Consider the following 26,914-nt stretch of genomic DNA (forward strand, 5'->3'; position numbering starts at 1 on the left):
CAAATCTGTTGGCAGAAGGCTTCAGTTCCTTCCTGGGTTTTCACAGGAAGCCTCAGTTCCTTGCCACATGGACTCTCCACAGGGCTGCTTGACTGTCCTTACAACAGGGTAGCTGGTTTCTCCTAGACTGAGAGACCCAAGAGAGAACAAACCACACAGTGCTTTTTAGGACCTAGCCTTAGAAGTCACCCACCATCCATTCCACCTTATTCTGTTCAGTCCACACTTAAGGGAAGGGAAATTAGGCTCCACCTTTTGAAGCAAGTGTCAAAGAATTTATGGATGCTTTTCAAAGTCATCACAGAGAAGGCAGGATGTAGCGGATTTGCGTAGAGGAAGGTGTAGGATTCGGTTTTGAACATGTTCAGTTTGACATCCCTTTGAGCTATCCTGGTTGTGAACTGTAAACTCACTTCCTAAACAAGTATATGCCCCTCTCCAATGTGAGATTATGCTGTCTAATTTAATCTTCTCCACAACAAACAAATCTACTGATAGATCTTAAGGTTATAGGAAAAATATTAAAAGAAGCTGGCAGATAGTCTGCAGGCAAGAGGTAGAATTCTCCATGCATCCATCATTCACAGCCAAGGCGTTAATTATTCTCTGAAAAGCAAAGAAGCTGAAATGATAAAAATATAGGCTTTCCTTCTATTCCTGCTCAGCATTCCTCAAATTTTCATGTTTATAAGCCTCACTGTAAAAAGAAAAAAAAATTGACATACAAAACCATGTACACTGTATTCAGGGAACAGTTCAAGAAAATGTTTGAGGATCATTGAGCTGCAAGTGATTTTTTTGCTCCCTGCAGAATTTTAGAATCTGACCCTGGGTAAGGAGGCTGTGTTGTGTCCCTCCCCTCTGAGAACCTGAGAATGTTTGGCTGTGGTTTGTGCCGTTTTGCACCTTCCCTAAAGAAGGTGGTGTCTGGGCGAGTGCTCGGCGCCTGTCTTCCTACCGTGTGCGGTCAGTTTTCTTTTCCAGCTCTCACCTCCCTCCTTCATCTCTCTTCAGCTGGCTGGCTTCTAAGATGCTTCTCCCTGCCTGGCCACAGTGCTTACCTGTGCTAGGATGAGAGAGGCCCAGCTGGGTTAGCGAACTGTTGCTAAGAACCTTCCTAATTTCATGGGCTTGACCCCAGCTTCCTATTGTGGCATCTCCTGTCTTGGGGTCAGCTTGATTAGGCAAAGTGTGAAACTCAGTGCTGCTTCCGTCTCACCTCCTACTTTGAGTAATTTGATAAGTACTCTGGTTCACGGGGTGTCATGTACTGCTGGCTTAATGGAGCAGCCTACTTTATCAGACAAGAACCCTCACGTGGCAGTCCTCCAGCCCGTGGGCTAATTGATATTCTTAACGAGGGAAGGCAAGCACCTCATGAAAGGTTTTATTTGTGTTTTCTTTTTTCTTTTTATCTCTGTTTCTAGAGACAGCAACCTTATCAGTCCAGCAGATCTTACTAGACTAGAAGGAAGCCAGGAGAGTTTTAAGGAACTCTGACACAAGGGATATTTCTCTTTATGTGATCATTTCCCCAAAATATATCAGCATAACCGTCAGTGTTTTTCTAAAGAACAATGAACCCCACGTCATGACCTGCTACTTTACTTTTTATGGAGGTGTATGTTTTAGTGGCCAATCTTGTAAAAATGGTTATTCCTGAAAAGGGGTGCCACCTGCTGCCGGATATCCGTGTCTGTCAGGAAACATTACCATCTAGAAATGCTATTGGTATGTGTGTGCCAGCTCTTGGCTCACTGCTCATTTCCTGTTAAAAAGAACCTAATCTCAGGCAAAGCTAATCCTACAACAACAGTGAAATCCCTCCAGATTCAGATATGTTGAAAGAATACAAAATGCAGAATGAGCTTCCTTTTGTACCTGTTCTAAAGGCAAGAAGGTGCATTTATGTCTAAAAGTTCTGCATTTGTTGTCCTTCATTCTCTGTCACATACTGCAATTAGCCTTCCATATGAAGAAGTGTAAGTATCAGAAACACACAATCTACGAATATGCGTGGGCTCCATTCTCAAATTGGAGAATTCCATTTCTGTCACCGTTCTTTCTCCGTTTGGTGGTATTCAGGATCATCAGAGAAGGTGCACAGACGTAGCATAAATAGCATCAAATCACCTAAGAGCATGTTTCTTTTTATAACTTCCTGGGCTGAGTTGAATGTTTAGCTAATTCACTTCATCTTATTTCCTAAAATCTGAACTTGAGGCTATTTATTTTCCTCTAGGAACTTCTTTAGCTGCTATCACAAGTTTGGATGTGCAGGGCTTTATTGTTTCGTTACTTAAACGTGTGTTTTTCAGTCTCCAAACTGTGATTGGAGACTTTTTGTAATTGGTAACTAGAGGTATGGCCCTGAAGTCAGAGAATATAGTACATGTGATGTTGACTTTTGGTATTTTATGAGACATCATGTATGGTAAGTTTTGGTGAGTTCAAAAAAAGAAAAAACTGTGTTTTGATCGACTGCAGATCTCTCCATTAGACCAAGCTATATTACTGCATTGTTCAGATCGGCCATAGTCTTATATATTTCTTTTCAAATTAATTTATAAATTCTTGAGAGGTATATTCAGATTTTCCCCCATGAAATGTATCTTGCCTAATCATTTATTTTCAATTTGTGTTTTACATATTCTGAGGCTACGTTGTTAAGAACACATTGGCTGTCAATTATTGCATCTTCTGAAAAATTATTCCTTGTATCACTAAATAATAACTTTCTTTAGCCTTAATAATGCCTTTTCTGAAGTCTGTTTTGTTGGGCATTAATACTGTAATGCTGGCCAGGTGCCATGGCTCATGCCTGTAATCCCAGCACTTTGGGAGGCCAAGGCAGGCAGATCACCTGAGATCAGGAGTTTGAGACCAGGCTGGCCAACATGGCGAAACCCCATCTCTACTAAAATTACAAAAATTAGCTGTGCATGGTGGCAGGTACCTGTAATCCTAGCTACTTGGGAGGCTGAGGCAGGCGAATCACTTGAACCAGGAGGTGGAGGTTACAGTGAGCCGAGATTGCACCACTGCACTCCAGCCTGGATGACTGTCCCAAAAAATACTAATAATAATGATAAATAATAAGAATATTGTAATGCTGTCTTGTGTTTAGTATTTTTCTGTTTTTTTTAAAAATACCACTTGCTTGTCAACACTTCTGCATTATTATGTTTTGGATGTTTCTTTTTTAAGCAGAATGGCTATGTAGGGCTTGGTGACATTACCTGCTGTGACAACGCCAAATCTCAGTGGTTTAACACAACAAAGGTTTAGACATCATTCTTTAATCATTATGACCTCTTTCATGTTATTCTATTTTTTTAGTACTTTTATTGCTAATTTTTCTATTTATTGCATCTCCTGGAAATCCCTCAAAGTATTTTTCCCAAGTGTAGTTTATAGGGTTTTTTGATGTGAGCTCATCTTTCAGAGAGTTTTTTTCTCGCTTCTAATTGGATTTCCAGTGAAACTTGCTTGTAGAAGTAAGCACTACCAAGTGGTTTCACATGTGATTCTTTTTTTTCTTTTGAGACAGAGTCTTGCTCTGTTGCCCAGGCTGGAGTTCAGTGACACAGTCTCGGCTCTCTGCAACCTCTGCCTTCCGGGTTCAAGCAATTCTTCTGCCTCAGCCTCCCAAGTAGCTGGGATTATGGGCATGCACCACCACACCCGGCTAATTTTTGTAGTTTTAGTAGAGATAGGGCTTCACCATCTTGGCCAGGCTGGTCTTGAACTCCTGACCTCATGATCCACCTGCCTCGGCTTCCCAAAGTGGTGGGATTACAGGCGTGAGCCCCTGCGCCTGGCCCACATCTGATTCTTTTGGAACCCTAGGGTCCTAGGTGTTCAGTGATCCTAGATGAATTTTCATCTTAATTTCTTGATTCATTTCTACATCATTCAGGTAATATAAATTGAGACATGAGCAGTCCACAACTAGTGTCTCCAGCTCCTACTGGTTGCTTTTTATTTTCTACCCAAGATTCAAGTAGACTATGCTTTCCAAGGCCAGAGGAGAGAGTTTTTTTTTCCATCCCCTTTTTGATAAGGGGAAAGTTCCTGAAGGTCCAGAGCCCTGTATAGAAGTTCAGGTCTAGGCTTTTCTTCTATCACCAGGAGGTCCCTTATGCTGTGATACCCTAAGCCCTGTGTCCAGTGCAAGAACCCTGTGTGCTAGCTTTTTATCAGCCTTCTATAATAACTCTTTATTTCTGGCACCTGCGGACTTAATCTTATTTTTTTTAAGCTTGGAAATGTATTCTTACTTTTGGGGTATGCTATTTCATATAGCATTTCTTGTATTTTTAATGATACATGGCTTTACACCTTGTAAGACTTAGCCAACACTTCCTAACATCTCTTTTTTAGCAAAGAGGAAAAACCCCTGAGTGAGATTCCAGGGGTTTCTAACTTAAATTTAACAGTATTATTTTATTTTTATTATATTTATTTTTTTCTATATATGTTATTTATTTTATGTAACTTAAATCACTCACCATTTATTTTACCTGAGTGATTTAAGTTTACATATATTGGTTGAGTATCCCTAGTCCGAAATCTAAAATGCTCCAAAGTTCAAGTTCTTTAGTGCTGACACAACACTCAGAGGAAATGCTCACTGGAGCATTTCAGATTTCAGATCTTCAGAGTGGGGATTCTCAACTATAGTATATAATGCAAATATTCCAAAATCCAAAAAAGTCAGAAAGTGTAAATATTTCTGGTCCCAAGCATTTTGGATAAGGGATACTCAACCTGTACGCTAACGATACAAACATTCCTCTCAAAATAACCTTAATAAAATAAGTCAACCAAAGAAAATGTTAAGTAAATTGGCAAGTGGTAAAAGGCTATGACAAAAACCCTAAAGGTGATATATTAGTACTCAATCTTATAGAATACTTAAAAGCATTCAATGTCTTTTCAAGCTTTTTGTTCCTGTTTAATTAAAACATGTTTTGATGTTTTAGCAATCCAGACGTGAAGATATTTACTGTCAATATAAATCTGGGCTAAGAATGTGAAAAATTGGTTACCCAAATCAGGAAATAAAATTTTGAGCACAGCATAAGTCAAATATTCCCTTTGAAACAATAAAGGCCAGCTATATAGTAAGAATGGGCTAGATTGTGATATGGTAACAAATAACTACAATATCACAGGGCAAAACACAACAAAACTTCATTTCTTGTTTACATTTCCAACAAGCTTTCGTCGAGGCCTCTGCTCATCAGGGGCACTCGGGACACAGCCTGGCCGAGCCCCTCCACAGCTAATAAGGTGGGAAGAGGATGTGGCTCCTCACACACTTGCTCCTAAGCCTTCTGCTCAGAAGCAACATCTCTCCCTTCGACTCTTTCTTCATTAGCCAAAGCAAGTCATGTGGCGCATGTCATAACACATTGATCTTCTAACATACATGGTGTTAATGTCACAGTACCATCCAGCAAAGAAACCATGAAGCAGTTTTAATACATCCTCTAGATGGAGACATGTAGCTATTTCAGCCATAGTACAGTCAAACTTCTGCTAACCTCTTGGTTAGCTCCAGTCTGTATAAAGAAACTCAAAATGAAGTAGAGGCTACAGATTGATAAAGTAAAATACAGATCTTTACACTGGACTGGTTTGTTACCTAACAGATCCTGAGAGGCTTCAATATTGATCATAAAACTGCTGTCCTGCTTAATCACCAACTGCTCAGTTTGGCCACTTCATTTCTGCAAATGTTTATGGGCTTAATGTATGAATGTGGTTGAAGTATTTACAAAGAGCGTGACTTGGGTTTCTCTTAGATTTGCTTTTAGGCTATTCTGGCTCAGCTTTCCCTCAGTCCCCGGGGTTTTCTAACATGTCCCTATAGCCTTCTTTTTTGGGGGTGGAGGGGACGGAGTTTCACTCTTGTTGCCCAGGCTGGAGTGCAATGGCATGATCTCGGCTCACCGCAACCTCCGCCTCCCGGGTTCAAGCAGTTGTCCTGCCTCAGCCTCCTGAGTAGCTGGGATTATAGGCATGCACCACCATGCCCAGCTGATTTTGTATTTTTAGTAGAGATGGGGTTTCTCCATCTTGGTCAGGCTGTTCTTGAACTCCCAATATCAGGTGACCCACCCACCTCAGCCTCCCAAAGTGCTGGGATTACAGGTGTGAGCCACCACACCTGGCCTAGCCTTCTTTAATATCCATGAGTTTGTGTGAATCTCTCTCCTTGGGTCATCCATTGATCACAGCCTTCAGCATTTTTCTTCCCCTAGTGCATGCTAACACGGGGGGAAGAAATCTGTGCCTTCTTCACAGGGTCTCTGCTTTGTGTTGAAAAGGCGCACTTAGAGGCAAAGACTCTATTTTCTAACATCAGTGAGTTGAGGAGCATTTCTAGGCTCTGTGGAGATTTGTGCAGTAATAAGATTATCTTTTATCTGGGCTAATGCCGAAATTATAGTGACCTTAATTATGATTTGTCCAACCATGACACGTACTTAAATTAAACCACTGCTCCTGGTACTATGTTTTAAGTGGAGGGTATGTAATACCTTAAACTCAGACAGTGCTTTATGACTTACAGAGTACTTTTATTTGTATTGTATTTATTCTCCACAGTCACTATGATGTTGAAATGGTCAACTAATCTTGTCAGAGTTAATCAGTTTGTCGATACTGGCAGCAGAACCACAGCTCAGAACTAAGACCTCATATCCAGGCAGGATTCCTGCAATTATTCCATGATGTTGCCCATAATTCACAATTTTAAAAAAATCTATTAAACTTAAGCTGATCCTATCTATTTTAAAACCATTGTATTTAGTTTGAGGCCAAGGCCCACATCCTGCGTGCTCTGTCAGGCAGATAAAAATCTGATGTCTTCATTTGTGTTCAAGGTTGACTCTTAGGCAGATAACTAGAAAAATAATGTACATGTGCATTTAGAATATTTCAGGCTCGATAATTCAATCCAACACAGTCAGTGGGAGAACTAAGATTTAAATCCAGCAGCTCTTAATAGCAGAATTTTGCTACTTGACAGGTATGAGAGGTTTGATGTCAAGGAGAACACACAGAATGACAAAGATCATTGTAAGGAATTCCAAAAACTGCAGGATCATGGGGTACCCAGATATCCATCCCTCTAGGTCCTAGGACTTTCAAAACTGGGGCCTGGTGCAGATCTTCTCTTTGCATACCTCCCCAACCGCTATTGCTGAATAACATGGTTTGATTCCACCTATCATAACACTACGATCTGTGTTTGGCACAGGTTATCTTGTTCCTGCTGATACATTATTGTCTGTTTTACATGACAACCTCTTGCATGCTCTTTTGCTACCAGGGCATAGGTCTAGTTTTAGAGAACACACAGGGTCAAAGCCACAGAAAGAATGTGAACAAAGAAACTTCCTGATGCTGAGCTTTTGAGGGGGTCTCAGGAGGTGGTGGGTAAGTACACAGGCCCTTACCTCTATCCAGGAGAGCAGCAGTGAGTTCTTGGAGGTAGTGGTCATTGTATCAACTCCAACATTCCAACTCCACCACTAGAATGAGACAGGTCTGGCTTGTTCCTCTATATCCTCGGCACACAGTAGACACTCAATAGATATTTGTTGAATAAATGAAGCAAAGGCAGTAATCACTAAGGGTGCAGATTCTTTTCTTTCATCATAGTGCTTTATTTACAGTAGGGGATTTGACTTGCATCGTGGAGAAGTAGGTTAAACTCCAAAGGTTTGGTAGATCCAGTGTTACATAGAGCAAAGAGAGGGAGAAGGGAAATAAATTAAGAACTTTAACATAAGGGTTTATCATGTTTAAAATTAGGTTAGTGCCCACATCATAAGGATTCGCCCTAGGTGAATGAAATTATGTGAAACTCACCAAGAAGAAAAATATACTATGGTAAATGGGTACTTACTGAACGAAGGTCCAAGCATGAAAATAAATCAAGAGAAATGTATCGTGAACAGTGGTCAGCTTCTTAGAAGAGCATATAGATTCATCACAATTGTCTTAGGTATTTCCTATTTCCCTACGTTTTTCTTACCAAATGTGCTAATACACATGGTCGTGGGCTCAGCGCTGATGAGAAAAAAGAGGTGGGATATCATGACCAGAGCCATCTTCACCAACATATATTCACAGTGACTCTTTAAATATTCAAAAAAGAAAGAAAAATAACATCAGTCTATGCCTGCTCAGGAGTGTCAGGCACTTTACTTTTGTAGCTTAATCTTTAAACAACCTGGTGAAGTAGGTGGTATATCCCTAGTTTACAAATGAAAACTGAGATCAACAGAATATGCTCTTTCTCCCTCTGTCCATGGGAATTTAATTAAAATACTCAAATTTACAGAGTAAGAGATGTATACAAAGCACATATAATGACCCTGTTGTTAAATATATATATATATATATATATTCCTATTCCTATTTCTGAGTTTCCCACTTGGTGTGTGTTTACTTAAGTGAGCTAGTAGAAGTGACTTGATGTATGCAAGTGAAATTGGTGTCCATTGTTCTCATTTACCATAACTGCAGAAAGTCTTTAATTTGGGACCAGTTACAGTGGATTCAGTTCCCATCTGTGGTTTATTTTAAGTGAGTTGAAAATGTTATCCTGGACTCTCTGGGTTTCCTTTTCAAAAGAAATGAAGTCCTATACAATTGTTGATGTGCTTTGCTTTGCTTTTTTTGCAGACTACTGTCAGAGGATGTAGGAATGGACATCCCCTTTGAAGAGGGGGTGCTGAGTCCCAGTGCTGCAGACATGAGACCTGGTGAGAGCAGCATGTGTTCATTTCCTTTGTTGGTATTCTGTATCCCAACGTTTTTATTATTCAGTGAAAGAATGATTTCCTATGCATCTAACTTATGATTTCAGTGATAACAATGAGAGGAAAAAAAGAAATGTGTGATATGAAGGTGTTAGGTTGCATTTGGTTAATTTAAGAGGTGGCCTGAATACTGATGCTTGCTAGTATGGGCTGCATTTTATCTCCTAGACCACAGCCTTATCTGCCAATGTTTTCAGTTCCTGTGATAATTGGCTACTGTATATTGTACCAAATTCTGACTAATATCTAAGTTCCCCACATTTACACGTAATTGTAAGAATGTTTAAAATTGGAAATGTGATATCAAGAATGCTCAGTATCCTAACTATCAAAACCAAAACCAAGACAACAACAACAAAAAACAACCACCCTGCATTTTAGGAGTTTACAACCCAAGGCATACACGAAAAACAATTTAATTTTTCAGTTGCAACTTATATAACTCTCTCTGTGTTGCAGGGTCACTCTCTTACACCAACTCCAGGATCATACCAAGATCCTGAATCACGTATTCTCAGCCAAGCCTACAGTATGGTGGGAAGAGGGAAGGCAATTACATTTGTTTTCTGTTGTAGTATTTGAGATGCATTCTTCAAAATACTAGTCATGTAACAGAATTATTTCTAAATGTTCTATGGCCAAATATGCTTGGTAACCACAGTATGCTTATTTGAATCTTCCAAGTTCACAATGTACTTTTGAATGATAAAGGCACTGAGGCTATGGTTATCTGATATGGTAAGCAGCTAGTCACATGTGGCTATTTAAATTAATTAAAATTAAAAACAGTTGTTTAAAATGCTCTTCTTCAGTTGCACTAGCCTCATTTCAAGTGCTCAATAGCCGCATATAGAACCTTTTCATCATCACAAAGAATTCTTTGGGACATCACTGTTCTGCAAATTCCTGAAATATAGAAACTCAGTGTGGAAACGTACTTGTCAATAGAAACTTTTTTCAAGTAATACATAAAACCATTACCTGGAACAGAGTTTGGGTGATGTTCCATTCAGAAAAGAAAAAGCTTAATGACAAGGGAACAGTGCCAATTTCTCTAGGACAAGGCCGGAGTCAGAATTCCGGAGTTGAAGGGCGTACCAAATGGTCTTCAAAAGACTTCGTGCTTGGGAATCCTGTCATTTCTGGTTTTAGGTGAAGGCAACAAACTGTTTTGTCCTACTCTGCTCTCACACTGAACACTTCTGTGACCGGATGTGTAGGCTTCTGTTTTGTTTTGTTTGTTTTGTTTTTGCCACACACCAAGCAGTTTTCTAATGAACACCAACTGGGTATCCTATAATTCAGTTCTGACACGATCCACCTTAGGAAATGACAAGGGTTTTAAGACCTCTGTGCCTCGAACCAGGGCCAAAGACCAAATATATTTCTTATTATACTACAGTAGGGTATCTCTCTACCTTTGTTTTGTTAGTTTAAACTTGGTTAAAAATGACTTCTCCAGCTCTGCTTCTATTAAATGAAAGGCAGCTGAGCAGCAAGACACATACTACAGTGAAAGGAGGGAGCCTACACATAAGATTATCACTTACGTTATAGGAACCAATGTCAAGTGAGATTGGCATAAGAGCTGGTGACTGCTTGGGTGAGTTCCAAGAATGTTACCTGGGAGGATACTTCAGCAGGTAAAGGGCACTGAAGATTATATACAGAGTTGTCAGGACCTAAAAGAAGTATTTTGGGAGTGTCTGTGAACATGACAAAGTTCTTAACCTAGGAGTAAAGTCAACACAAAGCATTAGAAAATATAGTCGGCCCTCTCTATCCATGGTTCCAAATCCATGGATTCAACCAACCACAGAAGAAAAATATTCAAAGAAAAAAAATCGCATCTGTACTGAACATGTACAAACTTTTTTTCCTGGTCATTATTTCTAGACAACAGAGTGCAACAGCTATTTACTTTGTATTAGGTATTATTCTAGAGATGATTTAAAGTATACAGAAGGATGTGCATGGGTTATGTGTCAACACTACACCATTTTATATCAGGGACTTGAGCATCTGTACATTTTGGTTTCCACCAGGGGTCCTGGAATCAATCCCTTATGGATATCAAGGGACAACTGCATATGTAAGCTTAACTGTTTTTCATATGCAACATACCCCGTGAAAATTTAATTCAATTATTATAGCAATTTCAAGTTTTCAACTTGAACAGGGAAATTCTAAAAACTAGTTACCTACCCATTTAGCAATAGCTCCTACTTCCTGTTTCTACATGGCCAAGGCTGAGGGGGTTGGGAGGGTCCAGTTACTGAGGGCTGTTTCAAGAAGGGTTTCTAAATCTCATACAAAGATTTCTATCAGGTCTGCTTTTGCTGAAAGAACTTGAAAAATGTTTTCCACTGGGCCCAAAGCCCCTCTTGGCAGCCACGTATTGTATAGGTTAAGTATCCCTTACTTAAATGCTTGGACCAGAGTGTTTCAGATGTTGGATTTTTTCAGATTTTGGAATATTTGGATTATAATTACTGGTTGAACATCCCACATTCAAAATTCTGAAATCCAAAATGCTCCGGTGAGTATTTCCTTGACGCATCATGTTGGCACTCAAAAAGTTTCAGATTCTGGAGCATTTGGGATTTTGAAATTTTGGATTTAGATTGCTCCTCTGGTTTAATACTTGATGTTGCTGTTCTCTTTCTTCTTTAGAACCTCCTAATTCTCTGGATCTTAATGGCACTCATCCTCGGAGAATCAAGCTCACAGCCCCAAATATCAATCTTTCTCTGGACCAAAGTGAAGGATCTATTCTCTCTGATGATAACTTAGACAGTCCAGATGAAATTGACATCAATGTGGATGAACTTGATACCCCCGATGAAGCAGATTCTTTTGAGTACACTGGCCATGGTAAGTCACTAAGTTGGCAAGGCCAAAGTTAAATGCTAAATATGTAAAAGATTTTCTAACAGACCTCTCATTTTTGTGCCAGTGGATCCTTTTTGTGATTTCTAGAAGCTTCTATTTCAGGTCATAGGTGGCCATGATTGACAGTTTGGAGCTTGACAGAGAACGTGTGGTTCACAGAGGTCATACATAACCATTGCTCTTTATTCACCCCTACTCTGTGCTAGCATTTATGCTAGGCACGGGGGCTGAGGGAAGACTGTTACACGCTGTGTTGTAAGAAACCCGGGGCTGGGTTTGCAGAGGAAGAGAATTTAATCCAGACGATAAAATTTGAAGAAGAGAAATGAGAGCTTGACAATTTCTTATATAAGTTCCCACTATCTGCAAAGTTCTGTTCCCCAGATCCTTACATGACTGACTCCTCTTTATTCAGATGTTAATCAGATGTCACCTCCTCAGAGAGGTCTTCCTTGACCTCTGTAATCAAAGGTGCATCCCACTTCCCTACTCCCACTACCTAGTCACTCTCTGTCCCCGTATTCATTGTATTTTCCGTGTATCACTAATTCAAATTGTTTTATTTAACTATTTGTTTGCATCTTTATTGTCTTTCTCTGACCACTCGAATCTATGCTCCACGAGAGCAAGGACTTTATGTCTGATCCTGCATCTCCAATAAAGTAGGAAGGAAGAAGGGATGGTTTAGGGGGAGTGGGAGAAATGATAAAAAGGAAGATAATTAAAAGTTGTCAGATCATCCAAGACTCACACTCCTGATATGAACATCAGTCTTTAGTTCTTTCTCTTGCTCTATGAAATCTGGTTTAAGAAATATGTGCAAATATAAAACATTTGCCTTTTTTTTTTTTTTTAATGGCATTATGTAGTTTCTGTTTCAGTATTAGCCAGGGTGGAATTCTCCGAAGTTACAGTGTTTGAAAGTGAAGGCGAGTGAGTCTGCGACACAGATATTGCTTTTATTCATTTTAAGAATTCACGCAATCTTAAAAGTAATACGGTGCCACAATTAAGTGATGGCCTGACTTTTAGAGATATGCTAATTCTAGCAGTTCCACTCCTGAAGAGCGTAATTAGAAAAGTCACCAAATTAGCTAATTATTTCAACCAGTGGTCATTGAGCTGACGTGAGCAGTGCAGTTCAGACTCTACCTTGACAGAGCTTAAGGCTTTATTTCCTCAAAAAGGAAATGGCTAAACGACTTGTTTTATAGTCTATTATGCTTAAGTAGAAATTTTTTTTCCATAAGTTATTGGGGTCCAGGTGATATTTGGTTACATGCTTAAGTTCTTTAGTGTAAGTAGAGATTTTATATTGCATTTTTATCAAGTGTAAATTTCTGTAGTTATCCGGGTAGTTGATTCTGTAGGTTGAAATACACAAATAGGAGGTGAAAGAAGGTCTGGAATTTGTATTATTTCCTGTCATCCCAGAGAGTCTTCAGCAGCTCCTCTATCCATCCCAGTTGCCCCCACCAGCTCCCACTCTTTTCCTGCTAATATATTGACAAAATCCCACAGAAGACTGTGGCATGGTCCTACCGGCCCCTCCCTCGCCTCCGTATTTGCTTCTCTGTTGCCAGGAGAACTTTGTCACACCACATCTGAACCTTTTATTTTTATACATAGTAAAACTGTCAAGCAAAGCACTGGTGGCTGAGCAAGCTGGTAATTAACACTGCCACTTGCTGACGTGGCTCTTCTAATGTAGTTGACATAGTTGTGTTGAAAGAACCAGTTTAATGGCCACAACCCTGCTTTTAGGTCTTAAATGCAAAGGACAGAATTGTAAAGTAAGTTGAATTTTTACATCTACCCTAATTTTCAAATGAAAAGTATATGGTCAGAGGTTCTAAACAAAAACATGAAACTTTGAAAACACAAAGTGCGCCTGAATAGCTGTATTTTGTAAACACGAGGACACGGATAAGTGACTGTATAAGAGGGTTGGATTATAAATATGTTTTAGTTCTGAAGTATGAAATAAATACTTGAAGGCAGCCTGTTTCTTAGGTTTCTCATGGCAGCATTTTGAACCAGGCATATACATTCTAAACAAAATAGGGGTTTTTAAGCTATAGGTTTTCAAAAACATTTGGGCCATAATTTATTTTCTTTTAATGAATACTTTTTCATTTATATTATATTTTTCACATATGTATTTTCATTATATATTTTTCATTTTATATATTTTTACTATATATTTCTCATTTATATGTTTTTCTTTCTATATTATATACCTCATTATATATTTCATTATCTAGTTTTCATTTATTTCATTTTATAGATGAGAACACTGAAGCACAGAGAAGTTAAGTAATTTGCCTAAGGTCACACAGCTCACTGTTGCCCTTAGCTCCTGGCCCATGCTGCTTCCCAGTGAATATGCTAACAATGAATGGAAAAAGGTCTGTTACTAGATTGGGCTTACATACTTGAAGCCAAACGTGATAGCTCTTGCTTACATTTAGGCCTCTTTTTATCCAGTTTTCCTGACTTGGGGACTCTTAAAAAAAAAAAAAAAAAACGGTAAGAGTTACTTACCAAATGCCTGAAGGTTTTTCAGGGCTTTACCCGTTTTATTCAGTAGCTGATGACCAAATGCCTCCGCCAGGGTTTTTGCTCACAATGCAATTTTGCTTGTGGAAAATTTGTGAAGCTCACTATCAAATATATTCAACTGGTCCTCCCTTTCAAGCAATTTTCTTTAATAGTTGTGTCCAAATGTTGGGAAATATAAGTTAAGGTCCTGTGACATAATTAAGGTTTGATGTCCTTTCATATTTACAAAGTACCAAAAATATCAAAAACACGCAGCTAATGATGGACTTGGGAGGTCGTTCTTTCATATTAAGAAAGATCTGAGTTTTTTCTTTTTTAATACTTTAATTTACTAATCGTAGAAACTTATATCCAAAGGTCAGGAAAAATAATAACTCATTTCTGTTTCCCAAACCAACAACAAAATTATTTTCACCACCATTCAGATCTTCAGAAAGGTATTTTATAAGGGAAGTGGAAAAATGATAAATTTTAGCCTGAGTATTTCTGATAAGAATGTTATAAGAAATCCTCATGTGCTCTTATATTTTTCCTTCTTAGGCTCCCAAGTGATGGTTAGTGGCCCCTTCTGAAAGACCTTTTTAAATATTAGCCTCTAATGGCAGTTTTCTTTTTTCATAAGGCACCCCAACATCATTTCCAGATAATCAGGGTGTCACTTCATTGAACTTCCCCATCCATGATTTTCCATTATTTTCAGTCTACAAGCAACCAGCTTATAAAATCAATTTTCCATTTTAACTGTCTATATAAATTAATCAAGTGCTAAGTTTATTTTGTTTTATCTGTAAGCAGCCTTATGCCATAATGGTGTTGACTGAAAGGAGGATTTTTCATTGTATTTTGTATGCTAATATTTTTCTCTCAAATTAACTGCCTGCTTGCTGTTTGTCACCAAAAAAATTCTAAAGACTTTTTAACAGTATATAGGATATCTTTCCTATAACCAGAAAAGCCTCTAGGAGTACTCACATTAACAAGTGCAAGATTGTGATACAGAAAGCTGTCACAAATGCATGTGCCTCCTGGAAGGCCACAGCTGACGTCATCATTGGTTAGTCCATAATGAACACCAACAATGCATCCCCCACTGTAGTCTGTGTAGCATAGACCATTCAGGGGCTTGTGTGCTATATCATCTCAAAAAGACACGAGCAAATGTTCAAGTTGACTTCTCCCCTGTGTACAAGGTTTTAATAGACTCCAGCAGTCACTGGGAAGAAAAACTCATTGTTGAGAAAAGGAGACAAAAAAACAAGTATTTCTTAGTGAAGAAGCATGAGACCAAAAATTAAATTTGGGGAACATCAGGATAGAGAATTAAATGAGACCTGAATATTCTTGCAAACAGTGGGAAAATGAAGGCTGTGGAGAGGTTGGTAATTTATAGTTAGAACAAAAGAATTATGAAGATCAGGAGGGTTTTGCTAACTCCAGAAAGTCGGTAAAGCTATCTTTACTTCTTACTACCTTGTATTGTTGACTTCTAGAAATGAACAACTTAAGAAAACTTAATGTACCCCTAGCTCTTAGATAACTTTTTTCCCCATTTACATCAGCCAGAAGAGGAAGGGAAGGAGGAACTTGCCAGCTTCTACTCTCTGAAACATTAGGCGTTACACCCCATAAAAACATTCAGCCTTGGACTTTTACACTAAAACGAGCAATAATGCTATCTTTATAGGAAAATGCTGATAGCAGTGCGTGTATGTACACATATATACTTTTAACGTAGAGATGTCCTTTCTTACTATGATACCATAATCAAAAACCATGAAAAAAAGTTAACAGACTCAACTACATAAAAATAGTACATTTCTATTTGGCAGGAAAAGATAGATATTAGTTTAAAAGCTAAGCATGGGGTAAGCACAAGGCAAAAAAAAAAAAAATTGCAACATATAACAAAGTTCTGTACAAAAATTCCAACTAGGTTACAGTGAGCTGAATCACACCACTGCACTCCAGCCTGGGCGACTGAGCAAGACTCCATCTCCAGAAACAAAACAAAACAAACAAAAACCTCCAACTAGTTCATAAGGACCACAATAGGAAAGGGGCTTAAAAAGTACCTCCTTGTCAGTAAGAGAGATATAAATAGCCAATCAACAGTGAAAAGCATTTACCTTCTTTAATAATTAAAGAAATTCAAATTAAAACAATGTGATGATTTCCTCTTAAATTGTCAAGGGTTGAAAACTTTGATAGCCTATCGTGGTCTTGGCAATGGGGGGAAATCCAGCCCTCTCATATATTTTGGTGTAGCATATTCAAGGGCAAAAACGCCCCCAAAACTTGAAATGGTTATACCTGCTGACCCAGCACTTCATTGCTAGAAAGTTCCCCTGTAGCAATATGTGTACAAATAAGGTAAGACTCCTTCATGCAGATGCTTACTGAAGCAAATTCTTTATAAAGAAACAACAAAAAGAAATAAAACTGTATTTCATCACCATGGGATTGGTAAACTACAAGACATCAGCAAAATGGAATACTTGAGGGCTACTCTTAAAAATGAGGAGGATTTATATTTACTGAGACAAAAAGACTATTCTATGTATGTATGTATGTATGTATGTATGTATGTATCTATCTATCTATCTATATATATATTTTAAGACAGGCCCACACTCTGTCACCTAGGCTGGAGTGCACTGACGAAATCTCAGCCCACTGCCACCTCGACCACCCAGGCTCAGGTGACCCTCCTACCTTAGCCTCCTGAGTAGCTGGGACTACAGGCATGTGCCACCATACCCAGCTAATTGGTCTATTTTTTTTTGTAGAGATGAGGTTTTGCCATTTTTCCCAGGCTGGTCTCAAACCTGTACTGTTTTAATAGATAGGAACAAATTATAGAACAATCTGTATAGAACATGCAGAATATATAGAATAATCATACTTTTTGAAAAATAAACGTGTCAGTGTATGTGCAGAGGAAGAATAATACACATCGCACAGTAATAGATGAGTGGCATTGGCGATTTTCATTGTTTTCATGAAGCATTTATGTATTTCTGGTACTTTCATTATGGTGTTTTACTTTTTAAAAATTAATGAACTTTATTCTTTAGAGCAACTTTAGGTTCACAGCAAATTGAAGCAGAAAGTACAGAGTTTTCCTGTACCCTGTTTCTCTACACACATTCACCCTCCTTCACTATCTACATCCCTTTCCAAGTGGTTCATTTGTTACAGTTGATGAACCTGCATTGAGACATCATCTTCACCCAAGGTCCATAGTTTACATGAGGGGTTCAGTTTGTGTTCTGCATTCTATGGGTTTGAGCAAATGTATAGTGGCAGCATGTATCCACCATTGTGGTATCATACAGAATCGTTTTTCTGCCTTAATTCTCTGTGCTCTGCCTAATCCTCCGTTTCCCCCAACCCCCAATCATTCATGCTTTTACTGCCTCCATAGTTTTGCCTCTTCCAGAATCCATGTAGTTGACCTCATACAATATGTAGCTTTTTCAGACCGGCTTCCTTCACTTATGCAATTAAGGTTCCTCCATATCCTTTCATAGTTTGACAGACCATTTTTTTTTTAATGCTGAATAATATTCCATTGTCTGGACAAATCACAGGTTATTTTCCATTCACCTACTGAAGGACATCTTGGTTGCTTCCAAGTTTTGACAATTATGAATACAGTTGCTAAAAACATACATGTGAAGCCTTTTGTGTGGGCATATATTTTCAATGCATTTGGGTAATTACCAAGGAGTATGATTGCTAGATTTTAAGGTAAGAGTATGCTTAATTGTATAAGAAACTGCCAAACTGTTTCAAAGTGGCTGGACCATTTTGCATTCCTACCAGCAATGAATCCGAGTTCCTGTTGCTTTGCATTCTCATCAGCATTTGGTGTCAGGGTTTTGGATTTGGGTCATTCTAATAGCTATGTAGTGGTATCTTGCTATTGTTTTAATTTGAAATTCTGTAATGATACATGATATTGAACATCATTTCATATGCTTACCTGTCACCTGTATATCTTCTTTGTGAGCTATCTGCCTAGGTCTTTTGCCTATTTTCTAACCGTTGAGTTTTTTTGTTTTGTGTGTGTGTGTGTGGTTTTTTTTTTTTTTTTTTTTTTGAGACAGAGTCTCGTGCTGTCACCAGGCTGGAGTGCAGTGACATAATCTTGGCTCACTGCAACCTCTGCCTCCTGGGTTCAAGCGATTCCCCTGCCTCAGCCTCCCAATTAGCTGGGATTACAGATGTGTGCCACCATGCCCAGCTAATGTTTTGTATTTTAGTAGAAATGGGGTTTCACCATGTTGGCCAGGATGGTCTTGATCTCCTGACCTCGTGATCCACCTATCTCAGCCTCCCAAAGTGCTGGGATTACAGGCATGAGCCACCATGCCCGGCCTTATTGTTGAGTATTAAGTATTCTTTGTATATTTTGGATAACAGTCCTCATCAGATACGTGTTTTGCAAATATTTTCTCCCAGTCTGCAGCTTATCTTCTTATTCTCATTCTCTTGATTTTTCTTTTATATAGAAGTTTTAATTTTAATGAAGTCCACTTTATCAATTATTTCTTTCATGGATCATGCCTTTGGTGTTGTATCTAAAAAGTCATCTTTGCACCCAAGGCCAATTATATTTTCTCTTCTAAAAGTTTTATAGTTTTGAATTTTACATTTAGGTCTATGATCCATTTTGAATTAACTTTTGTGAAGGATCAAAGGCCTGGGTCCAGATTCATTATTTTACAGGTGGATGCCCAGTTATTCTAGCACTATTTGTTGAAAAGACTATCTTTGCTTTGCTGTATTGCCTTTGTTCCTTGTCAAAGATTAGTTGACTATATTTATGTGGTATGTGTTTTACTAAAACCATAATAAAGAATGTAGTATATACATTTTTTTTTTTTTTTTTTTTTTGAGATGGAGTCTCACTCTGTCTCCCAGGCTGGAGTGCAGTGGCACGATCTCGGCTCACTGCAAGCTCCGCTTCCCAGGTTCACGCCATTCTCCTGCCTTGGCCTCCCGAGTAGCTGGGACTACAGGCGCCCACCACGCCTGGCTACTTTTTTGTACTTTCAGTAGAGACGGGGTTCCACCGTGTTAACCAGGATGGTCTCGATCTCCTGACCTCATGATCTGCCCGCCCCGGCCTCCCAAAGTGCTGGGATTACAGGCATGAGCCATGGTGCCCGGCCTACATTTATTTTTATTTTATTGTTTTTTGAGACAAGGTCTCACTCTGTCACCCAGACTGAAGTGCAGTGGTGCCATCATAGCTCACTGCAGCCCCGACCTCCTGGACTCACGTGATCTTCCCACCTCAACCTCCCAAGTAGCTGGGACTACAGGTACATGCCAACATATCCAGCTAATTTTTGTATTTTTTGTAGAGACTGGGTTTCTCCATGTTGCCCAGGACTGGTCTCAAACTGCTGAGCTCAAGTGATCCACCAGCCTTGGCCTTCAGAGTGCTGGGATTTCAGGCTTAAGCCACCACACCCAATCAAAAATGTTTAACATAAGGGGATTTTAATAAAATTTGCAGAAAATGAAACAAAATAACCCTATCTTAACCCCACAGAGATGACCAGGGTAAAGCTAGAGCAGGTCAGAGGGTACCAAACAGGATGAAGAGTATCTGGTGGATGGAAAGTTCACTGGAGGGAAGGGGGATGTGTACAAGAGCATCAGAATACAAACCTGCTTCAGAATCCAGAGTTCTGAGGGAGTAGAGACCAGACGGGAAATTGAGTTCCAGGAAGGGAGCTAAGATTAGCATCCCAGGGATCTACCCCATGTAGGAAGGAAGAGTAGGAAGGGATTCCAAAGAGATGGGTGGATTTGCACAAGGGACACGACACTTGGCCTGAAGCCAGTGGTTTATCATCTCTATCCTTGATAAACTGCCGCATGCTGGTGGGAACACGGTGGAAGCCAGAGTGACCCAAGGCTCTGTAGGTGGTGGTAGCTGTTGGTGTTGGCAAAAAAGGCTAGGATTGCTTCCCAATCAAACTTCATTTTGCTATCTAAGTCATTGGTAATTAGACAATTTTGAAGGTATAATTGCAAATTCTTCCAGAATATAATGGTGGTGTGGTGGCTCCCTTACAGATTACCTCCATTTCCAGGAAATTATCCAAGTTTTTCTTCATTTACTCACTCACCTTCCCGATTTTTTTTTGAGTGTTCTGAGTAAGTTTGTAAGCTAAGTAGGGAGCGGGTTGGTGGAAGTGAATATTAAAGGTGATTCAAGTCACAGTTTCTTTGCCCAGGGGACTCACAGTCTCTGTAAAATAAATAAGGAGAGTCACACATTCAGGGTACAATGCGATAGATCAGAAGGGTTGAAAAAGGGAAAGGTTTTGACTATATTTGTTTAGTAACCGTGATCTGAGGCAAACCACTTCAGAGTCAGTTTTTGCATTCGTATAATGACCATTTTAATATCAACTAGTACCTGGTACAAGGTCAATACTTAATACAATAGTGCTGTTGTTGTCATCAAAGTGCCATAGAAAGAAGTGAAATGCAGTGTAAATTCAACGGTGCTTTTCCAGGAATGGAAAAATAACAATGATAATGTCTTGAAATTATTGTGAAGGTTATAAATAATCTTTTCTTTTAGATTACTTAAACATACAAAGAATAACCACCATTAAGCTCTACTAACACTTCTAGTAAAAATGGAAACAATTGCTGCTTAGTCTTTTTTTAAAAAAACGGTTACTTTTTTTTTTTTTTTTTGATGCACAAGAGTAAATTTCTTCCCAGAGAACGCTCAGTAGGCTTTTTTATTGTCTTATGCACCCATCAATTTGGGAGTCTTGTGCATTTGGGGTCTTTGAGCATTTCTGGTCTACACAGTTCTTTGTTTCTCGCTTACTATAAAGTCTCTGGCGCATTTTGAAATAGTACATAGAAAGTAATATCAAATTTATGTCCAGATATGCTACCAATAGGGGGCTCAGCCCAGTTGTGAGAGTCTTAGAGTAGGAGTCTTGGCTTGTAATATCATCACGATTCCAAGTTGAGGACCCCAAAAGACTCTAAGCACTGAAGAGATGTGACCCCAAAACCGCAAGATTTTCTGAGTCTAGTAACAAAGGCTTTCACCCCATTAGACAGACCTGCAATCTTTACCTTGATCAAGGATGAGTTGGTCCTGGCTTGTGCACACCTTGGACCACTACCCATGCAAGATAGCTCAAGCTTTGCACCTAGTCTCACCCTCAGCATGACCTTAGCAATGGATGTGGTTGTTCAGTTATTAAAAAAAGACTTTGTTGAGTGTACTTTATATGGTCAGGATATTGCTAAGCTCGGTAAAGGCCGTACAAAACAAGGACTTTGATCAGGTTGATTCTGCAGGATGAAACAAAACAAAAGCTGCCCGTAGAAGTACTCTGTGTTCATTTAAAAAAGTATTTTAAAGCTTACCATCTGGCTGTTTAGCTGCCTGCACTATGGAGGTCTGGCTCCTTCAGCCCTGCTCTGTGCTTTGTTTCCAGAAGATCCCACAGCCAACAAAGATTCTGGCCAAGAGTCAGAGTCTATTCCAGAATATACGGCCGAAGAGGAACGGGAGGACAACCGACTGTGGAGGACAGTGGTGATTGGAGAACAAGAGCAGCGCATTGACATGAAGGTCATCGAGCCCTACAGGAGAGTCATTTCTCACGGAGGTAGTCGAGCTCTGCGTGAATCTGGGAAATGGGGAAGGGGCAGCCATTTTATTTAAAATCAGAAAGTGAGTCTAGAGTTCTCTGGAACACGACATCTCAAAGACCCTATTCTAGAGCCCATATTCAGGGAACCATAGAGCTAAGTATATTTCCTCATATTAAATTCAATAAATATTTAAAATCCTACTAGGCAAAGACAACTTTCCCATATAAAACGGCCTTTTCATGCTACATATCTGATAGCAATCATGTTCTGTGCCAATGTATTGAAAGTCATAGTGGTCTAAGTTAAATGTCTGTTTGTCATTCTTATCAGTCCATTGTACGGTTGAACTGAACAGAAGATGTGACACCGTGGCCTGTGTCCTAACACTACCCCCGAGGTGCTTCTCATTGCAAGATGGGCTTTTGAATCCTCTTCAGAAGCTTTGGGGATTTTTTTTAGACTTAGCCTGGTAATTGTTACCCCTAACTGAAGTTTGCCTTTCTAGACACTACATTAAATCTAGGCCTGACAACAGCCAAGCCCAGTCAAAGCCTCCACCTGTTTGGTGAGAGACAAGGGAGAGAGAAAAGTGCATTTGTATTTCCAGCACTTTCTTGAGGGTTCCTGGAGCATATGTGGCCTTGATTAATTTGGGATTCACAAAATGTCAGATGAGCGGAAGCAACACATTTAACATTGTCAACTTCAGAAAACATCGACAGCATTTTGATTCTTCTGCTGCCTGCCTTCCTTTCCCAAGTCCTGAGGCGCCACTGTAACCACCCAGCTGTTCCAGAAAGAGTGTGAGCTGACGAGGCAGTTGTTGCTCTCTCAGTTCTCTCTTCCTTAATGAGGGCAGGGAAATAAGAGTCTTAGCACTGCCTCAAAACACTGCTTTTGTTTTCTATTATAATAAGCAGAAGGCTGATTTGTTATTTCAATCAAACCTTTCTCTGCCGGCAGATTTTTCACCTTCCATCCCATACATTGCTACCCCTACATAACTATCAGGACCACCCAGGGAACCTGACCACTGTAGCAAAGGTGAATGCCAGTTCCCGCCCCAGGTCCTGGCCTTTCTTTTTCTCGCCTTACTGTTTGACCTGAAATGGAAATATGACCCCCTGAGAGCTGCTTCCTCTGTCAGGAGCAGTTTCCTCTAAGGGAAATCATGCCCATAGCCCTTCAGAATGAGAGTTGGCCCAGTCTTGCTGAAAGTGACACACAGCTGGCTGTAGAGTCAACCCTTTTGGTTTTATGTGAAAACCATAGGAGGAACACTCAGTCTTCCCCATCTTCCCAGGTCACATCTCCTTTGCACCACCCATCAGATATTTTTGGTTTGTTTTCTTTTTGAAAATAAAAACAAAACAAAGCCTGCCTGTAAGAGTACTCTGTGTTCATTTTAAAAAGTATTAAAAAATAAAAATGTCTGTCAAATCAAAGCCACCCAGTGATAAGCCCCTATACACATCAGCTTCTAAATGCAGAGTCCCTGTGTTGAAAGGCAGCTCGTGGTCCTGCTGCTCTTCTAGGGCTAGTTATCTGCTAATACGCCAGTAGACTCGCCTGCTTGTTCTTTAGGTGGGCTGGGTGGCGTGGTCACACCCATCAGCCTGTTGTCCGAATCAGGAGAGAATGGTTATCATCAGTGCACTGATGGTTGGAAAAAGCCACTGCTTCTGCCTGCCACAGTCTTATAACAATTCACCGGAGCCCTCAGGGCTAACCTGGTTTGCTGTGTTCTCCGTCCCTGCCACCTCCTCCCTTTGCCATTTGCTCTTCTCCATTCTGTGTTGCAAGCTCAGTTTTTGTCTGTGTGACTGTCCGGTTTGTTCTGAAGAGAAGGCCACCTCCCCTCTCCCCAGCCCTGCCTCAGCCCTCTCCAGGCACTGGCCTGCATGAAGTGTGCCTCTGGCTGCACCCATCCGGAACTTTAGAGAGAGATATCACCTTTTCCTGCACCCTGAACAGCTTTTGTGCTTTGTAGGTAAAGATGCTCCAGATGTTACTTCTGAATTTGCCAAAGCTTTGTCTTCCACATTAGGAGTTTACATCATTAAACCATAATGATGAGAAAGCTCCTTACTTACCAACCTACTGAGTTTGTCCTTCTGGCTTCTGATGAGCGTTTAAAAAGCAGCAATCACTTTACAGTAAACATGAATCTTATTTGGTGCTTGGTATTTTGCTGTGAGGAAGTTTTGTCGTTTGGGCCAATAGAGAAGTGCCAGCTGCACAGTGCTCTGTGCCAAAAACTGTAAGGTGGGGGCGATCAAAAGAGCTGCAGAAGTTAGCCTCAAAGCCAGGCCCTGCCAAATGTCCCACCTGTTGAAAATACTGGTGCATGATGGCAGTATTTGAATAAATAATTCAGTCTTTAGCTTTGGTGACCTTGATATGAGCTATTGCCAGAGGCCCTGCACACAATGTAGAAGAATGAGGCTCAGTACCCATTTCTGCCACTTGCTAGTCTGTAACCTTGGTATATTACTTACCATCTCTGGGTCTCAATGGCATCATCAGTCAAATGAGGGTGATCTCAACACCACTGTTCACATCCTATGCGCCAATAGCAATATCCGTGCCATCTGCATAAATCAAAGCAAAGAGGGGTTTGGATAGTTTTGCTCAGCCAACAGTATGGGGTCCCTCTGAGGCTAGAACTGGCTTTTTTTTTTTTTAACTTGGAGCAGAGAAACCCATTTAAATAATGGAGAACAATAACACCAAGTAATTTTAACAAGGATTCTTTTTTTTTTTTACTTCTCTTATTTCATTATAGGAGATTCAGGTAACCTTCTCTGCAGTCTTGCTGGACAAATGACCCTGAAAAGAATGAGGAGAAGAGTTGCTGGCTGGTGTGTGTGTGTGTATGTTTTGGTTGCGACTGTGACATCTTTCCTTCTGTCTCCATTCCATTTGCTGGCCAGCAAACTTGTGTTACATCCCTTTCATGCCTGTCTGTGTCACTCAGGTAAGGTTTGCACCCTTGCTTCAGAGGGTCTCAGGAGACTCCTGCTCATGCACCCCACCCAGCACATACACCCTGAATTCACCTCACCTTTCTTGAGAAGAGAGTCTAATGAAAGAAATGTTTTTAAAAACAGACTTCAAATGAATTATGCTGTTGCCAGAAAACTTTACTTGAGTAAGTTGCATATCTGAGAATAGAAATTGAGGGGTTAGCTGACCCCTTCAAGGTATCTGGGAGGGTCAAAAAGTGAATGATCCTATACATTCTAATTATTGCCCTTTGCCTGCAATTATAGTATTATCTGATTTTTTAAATTTAAATTTAAATTTTTTTAGCAGGAAGCAGCTATAGAAAAATTACGGTATTATCTGAAATATCTCCCAAGCCTGCCAATGGCACTGGCTGTTGATTTTGGAGGAAAACTTTCATGTGGAAATCTTTTTCTTTTATTTCCTTCCTTCAGTTATCCCCTCTCCTTCTACTTTCTTCCTTCTCTTTTTGCCTCTTCTTCCCTTCTTAAAGATCCTCTATCCAAAAGAACAAATTTTCATTCATAAATTTTCATTTTCCGTTATAAATTTCTGTACTTTTTATATTGAGACATTTCTTACTTAGACAGCGGTCATGAAGCAGTAAGTTGATCCCATAGTATTCCTTTAGTTAAATAAACTTGGATGAACATGATGCTGCAGCATTCCAAGGGCAGATAGCATTTACACAGTGAGCTGAACTGCCATTTAAAATGACGTCTGAAGTACTGTTTATAAACCTCAGTCTTTCCCTTTCAAAAAAAAAAATTTCTTAGAAGTTCGTGGAAATAAAGAAAGAAATCAAAGTAACTGAGCAGTCATGATCTTGAAATTACTGTAACACTCTGGAGCCAGATTGCTACATTTAGAAAGATGCTTTTGAAAGGATGCTTTCTTACTTGCTTTTAAGTTGGATTCATTATGTCTGTTGTCTCTTTTAATGAACTTCTGTCTTTTCATCATGCTGAGGATGAATTGCTTATCTGTGCAGTGTGAGGATTAGTATAGCTAAGCCACCATATCCTTTGTGGATTTCCATTTAGTTATGCGTCTTCAGAAATGAAATTGTGGTAACAAGCAATTTTTGTATTAAGATATGTCTCCTCCTGCCATTTTCCTTCATATTGCATTCTAAAAAGTAGTTGATAAATACCTGCATATTGGAAAAGATGGAACTAAAGCAAAAAAATCCAGAGAGAAGCTACTACATTACTCTCTCACAAACGTGTGTTGCATCAGTTGAATACTTACATAGGTAGCATCTTCTAAGATCTGTAGTATAAATACTGTGTTCAACAATACCGTATCATCATTTGTAGTATAAATACTGCATACAACTACCTCAAATTAGTAATACACACAAACCCATAATTGGGTATATTTTTAGTTAGTATTGGTCTCTTCCCCCATCTTTTTTTGCAGTAGAGTCACACTCTCTTTGTAGAAAATATCTTATTAAACTGCTTTTTCAAGAGTTAATTAACTCCATCCAAATCTATATACAGCCATTACTTTACTGCCATGTAATCACCAGCGAGTATTTAGAGTTTTGAAAAAACTAACACATTGGGTTCTGGGAGGACTGGACCAGGCTTAAGCATATGTCCTGTCCTCCTACTCAAAGCTTGAAGAAAATCCCTTTAATGATTCTATAGTCCAGAACTATATGACCTCAATTGCAATAGTTTAGACAGGGATACTGAAAAATAAAAATTCACACATTAAGTGTGAAAGACACATGACATTCCATATGGTTACCTCTGGGGTTCTGACTGACACCTGCTGTGAGTTTCAGAGAAACCCTGGGAATGTAAAGCTTGCTTAAAAGACAGGGCAAGGGCGGAGCAAGATGGCCGAATAGGAACAGCTCCAGTCTCCAACTCCTGGCGCGAGCGACACAGAAGACCGGTGATTTCTGCATTTTCAATGGAGGTACTGGGGTCATCTCACTGGGGAGTGCCGGA

The 26,914-nt window shown here is 39.6% G+C and overlaps 1 protein-coding gene across 4 annotated transcripts in view; it reads left to right on the plus strand.

Moving 5' to 3' along the window:
* Positions 1-26,914, plus strand: part of PRUNE2 (prune homolog 2 (Drosophila)) — a 302,133-nt gene that overhangs the window by 241,210 nt on the left and 34,009 nt on the right. The window contains exons 10-13 of one of the 4 annotated variants that reach the window (XM_011947005.1): positions 8,704-8,783; positions 11,514-11,714; positions 21,785-21,958; positions 24,730-24,738. In XM_011947005.1, coding sequence (XP_011802395.1) covers positions 8,704-8,783; positions 11,514-11,714; positions 21,785-21,958; positions 24,730-24,738 — 464 coding nt within the window. The remainder of the gene's footprint in view (positions 1-8,703; positions 8,784-11,513; positions 11,715-21,784; positions 21,959-24,729; positions 24,739-26,914) is intronic. The other 3 variants (XM_011947007.1, XM_011947006.1, XM_011947008.1) reach the window with 3 other exon arrangements.

The sequence above is a fragment of the Colobus angolensis genome, unplaced genomic scaffold (assembly GCF_000951035.1).
Source record: "Colobus angolensis palliatus isolate OR3802 unplaced genomic scaffold, Cang.pa_1.0 Scaffold257, whole genome shotgun sequence".
Lineage (NCBI taxonomy): Eukaryota > Metazoa > Chordata > Mammalia > Primates > Cercopithecidae > Colobus > Colobus angolensis.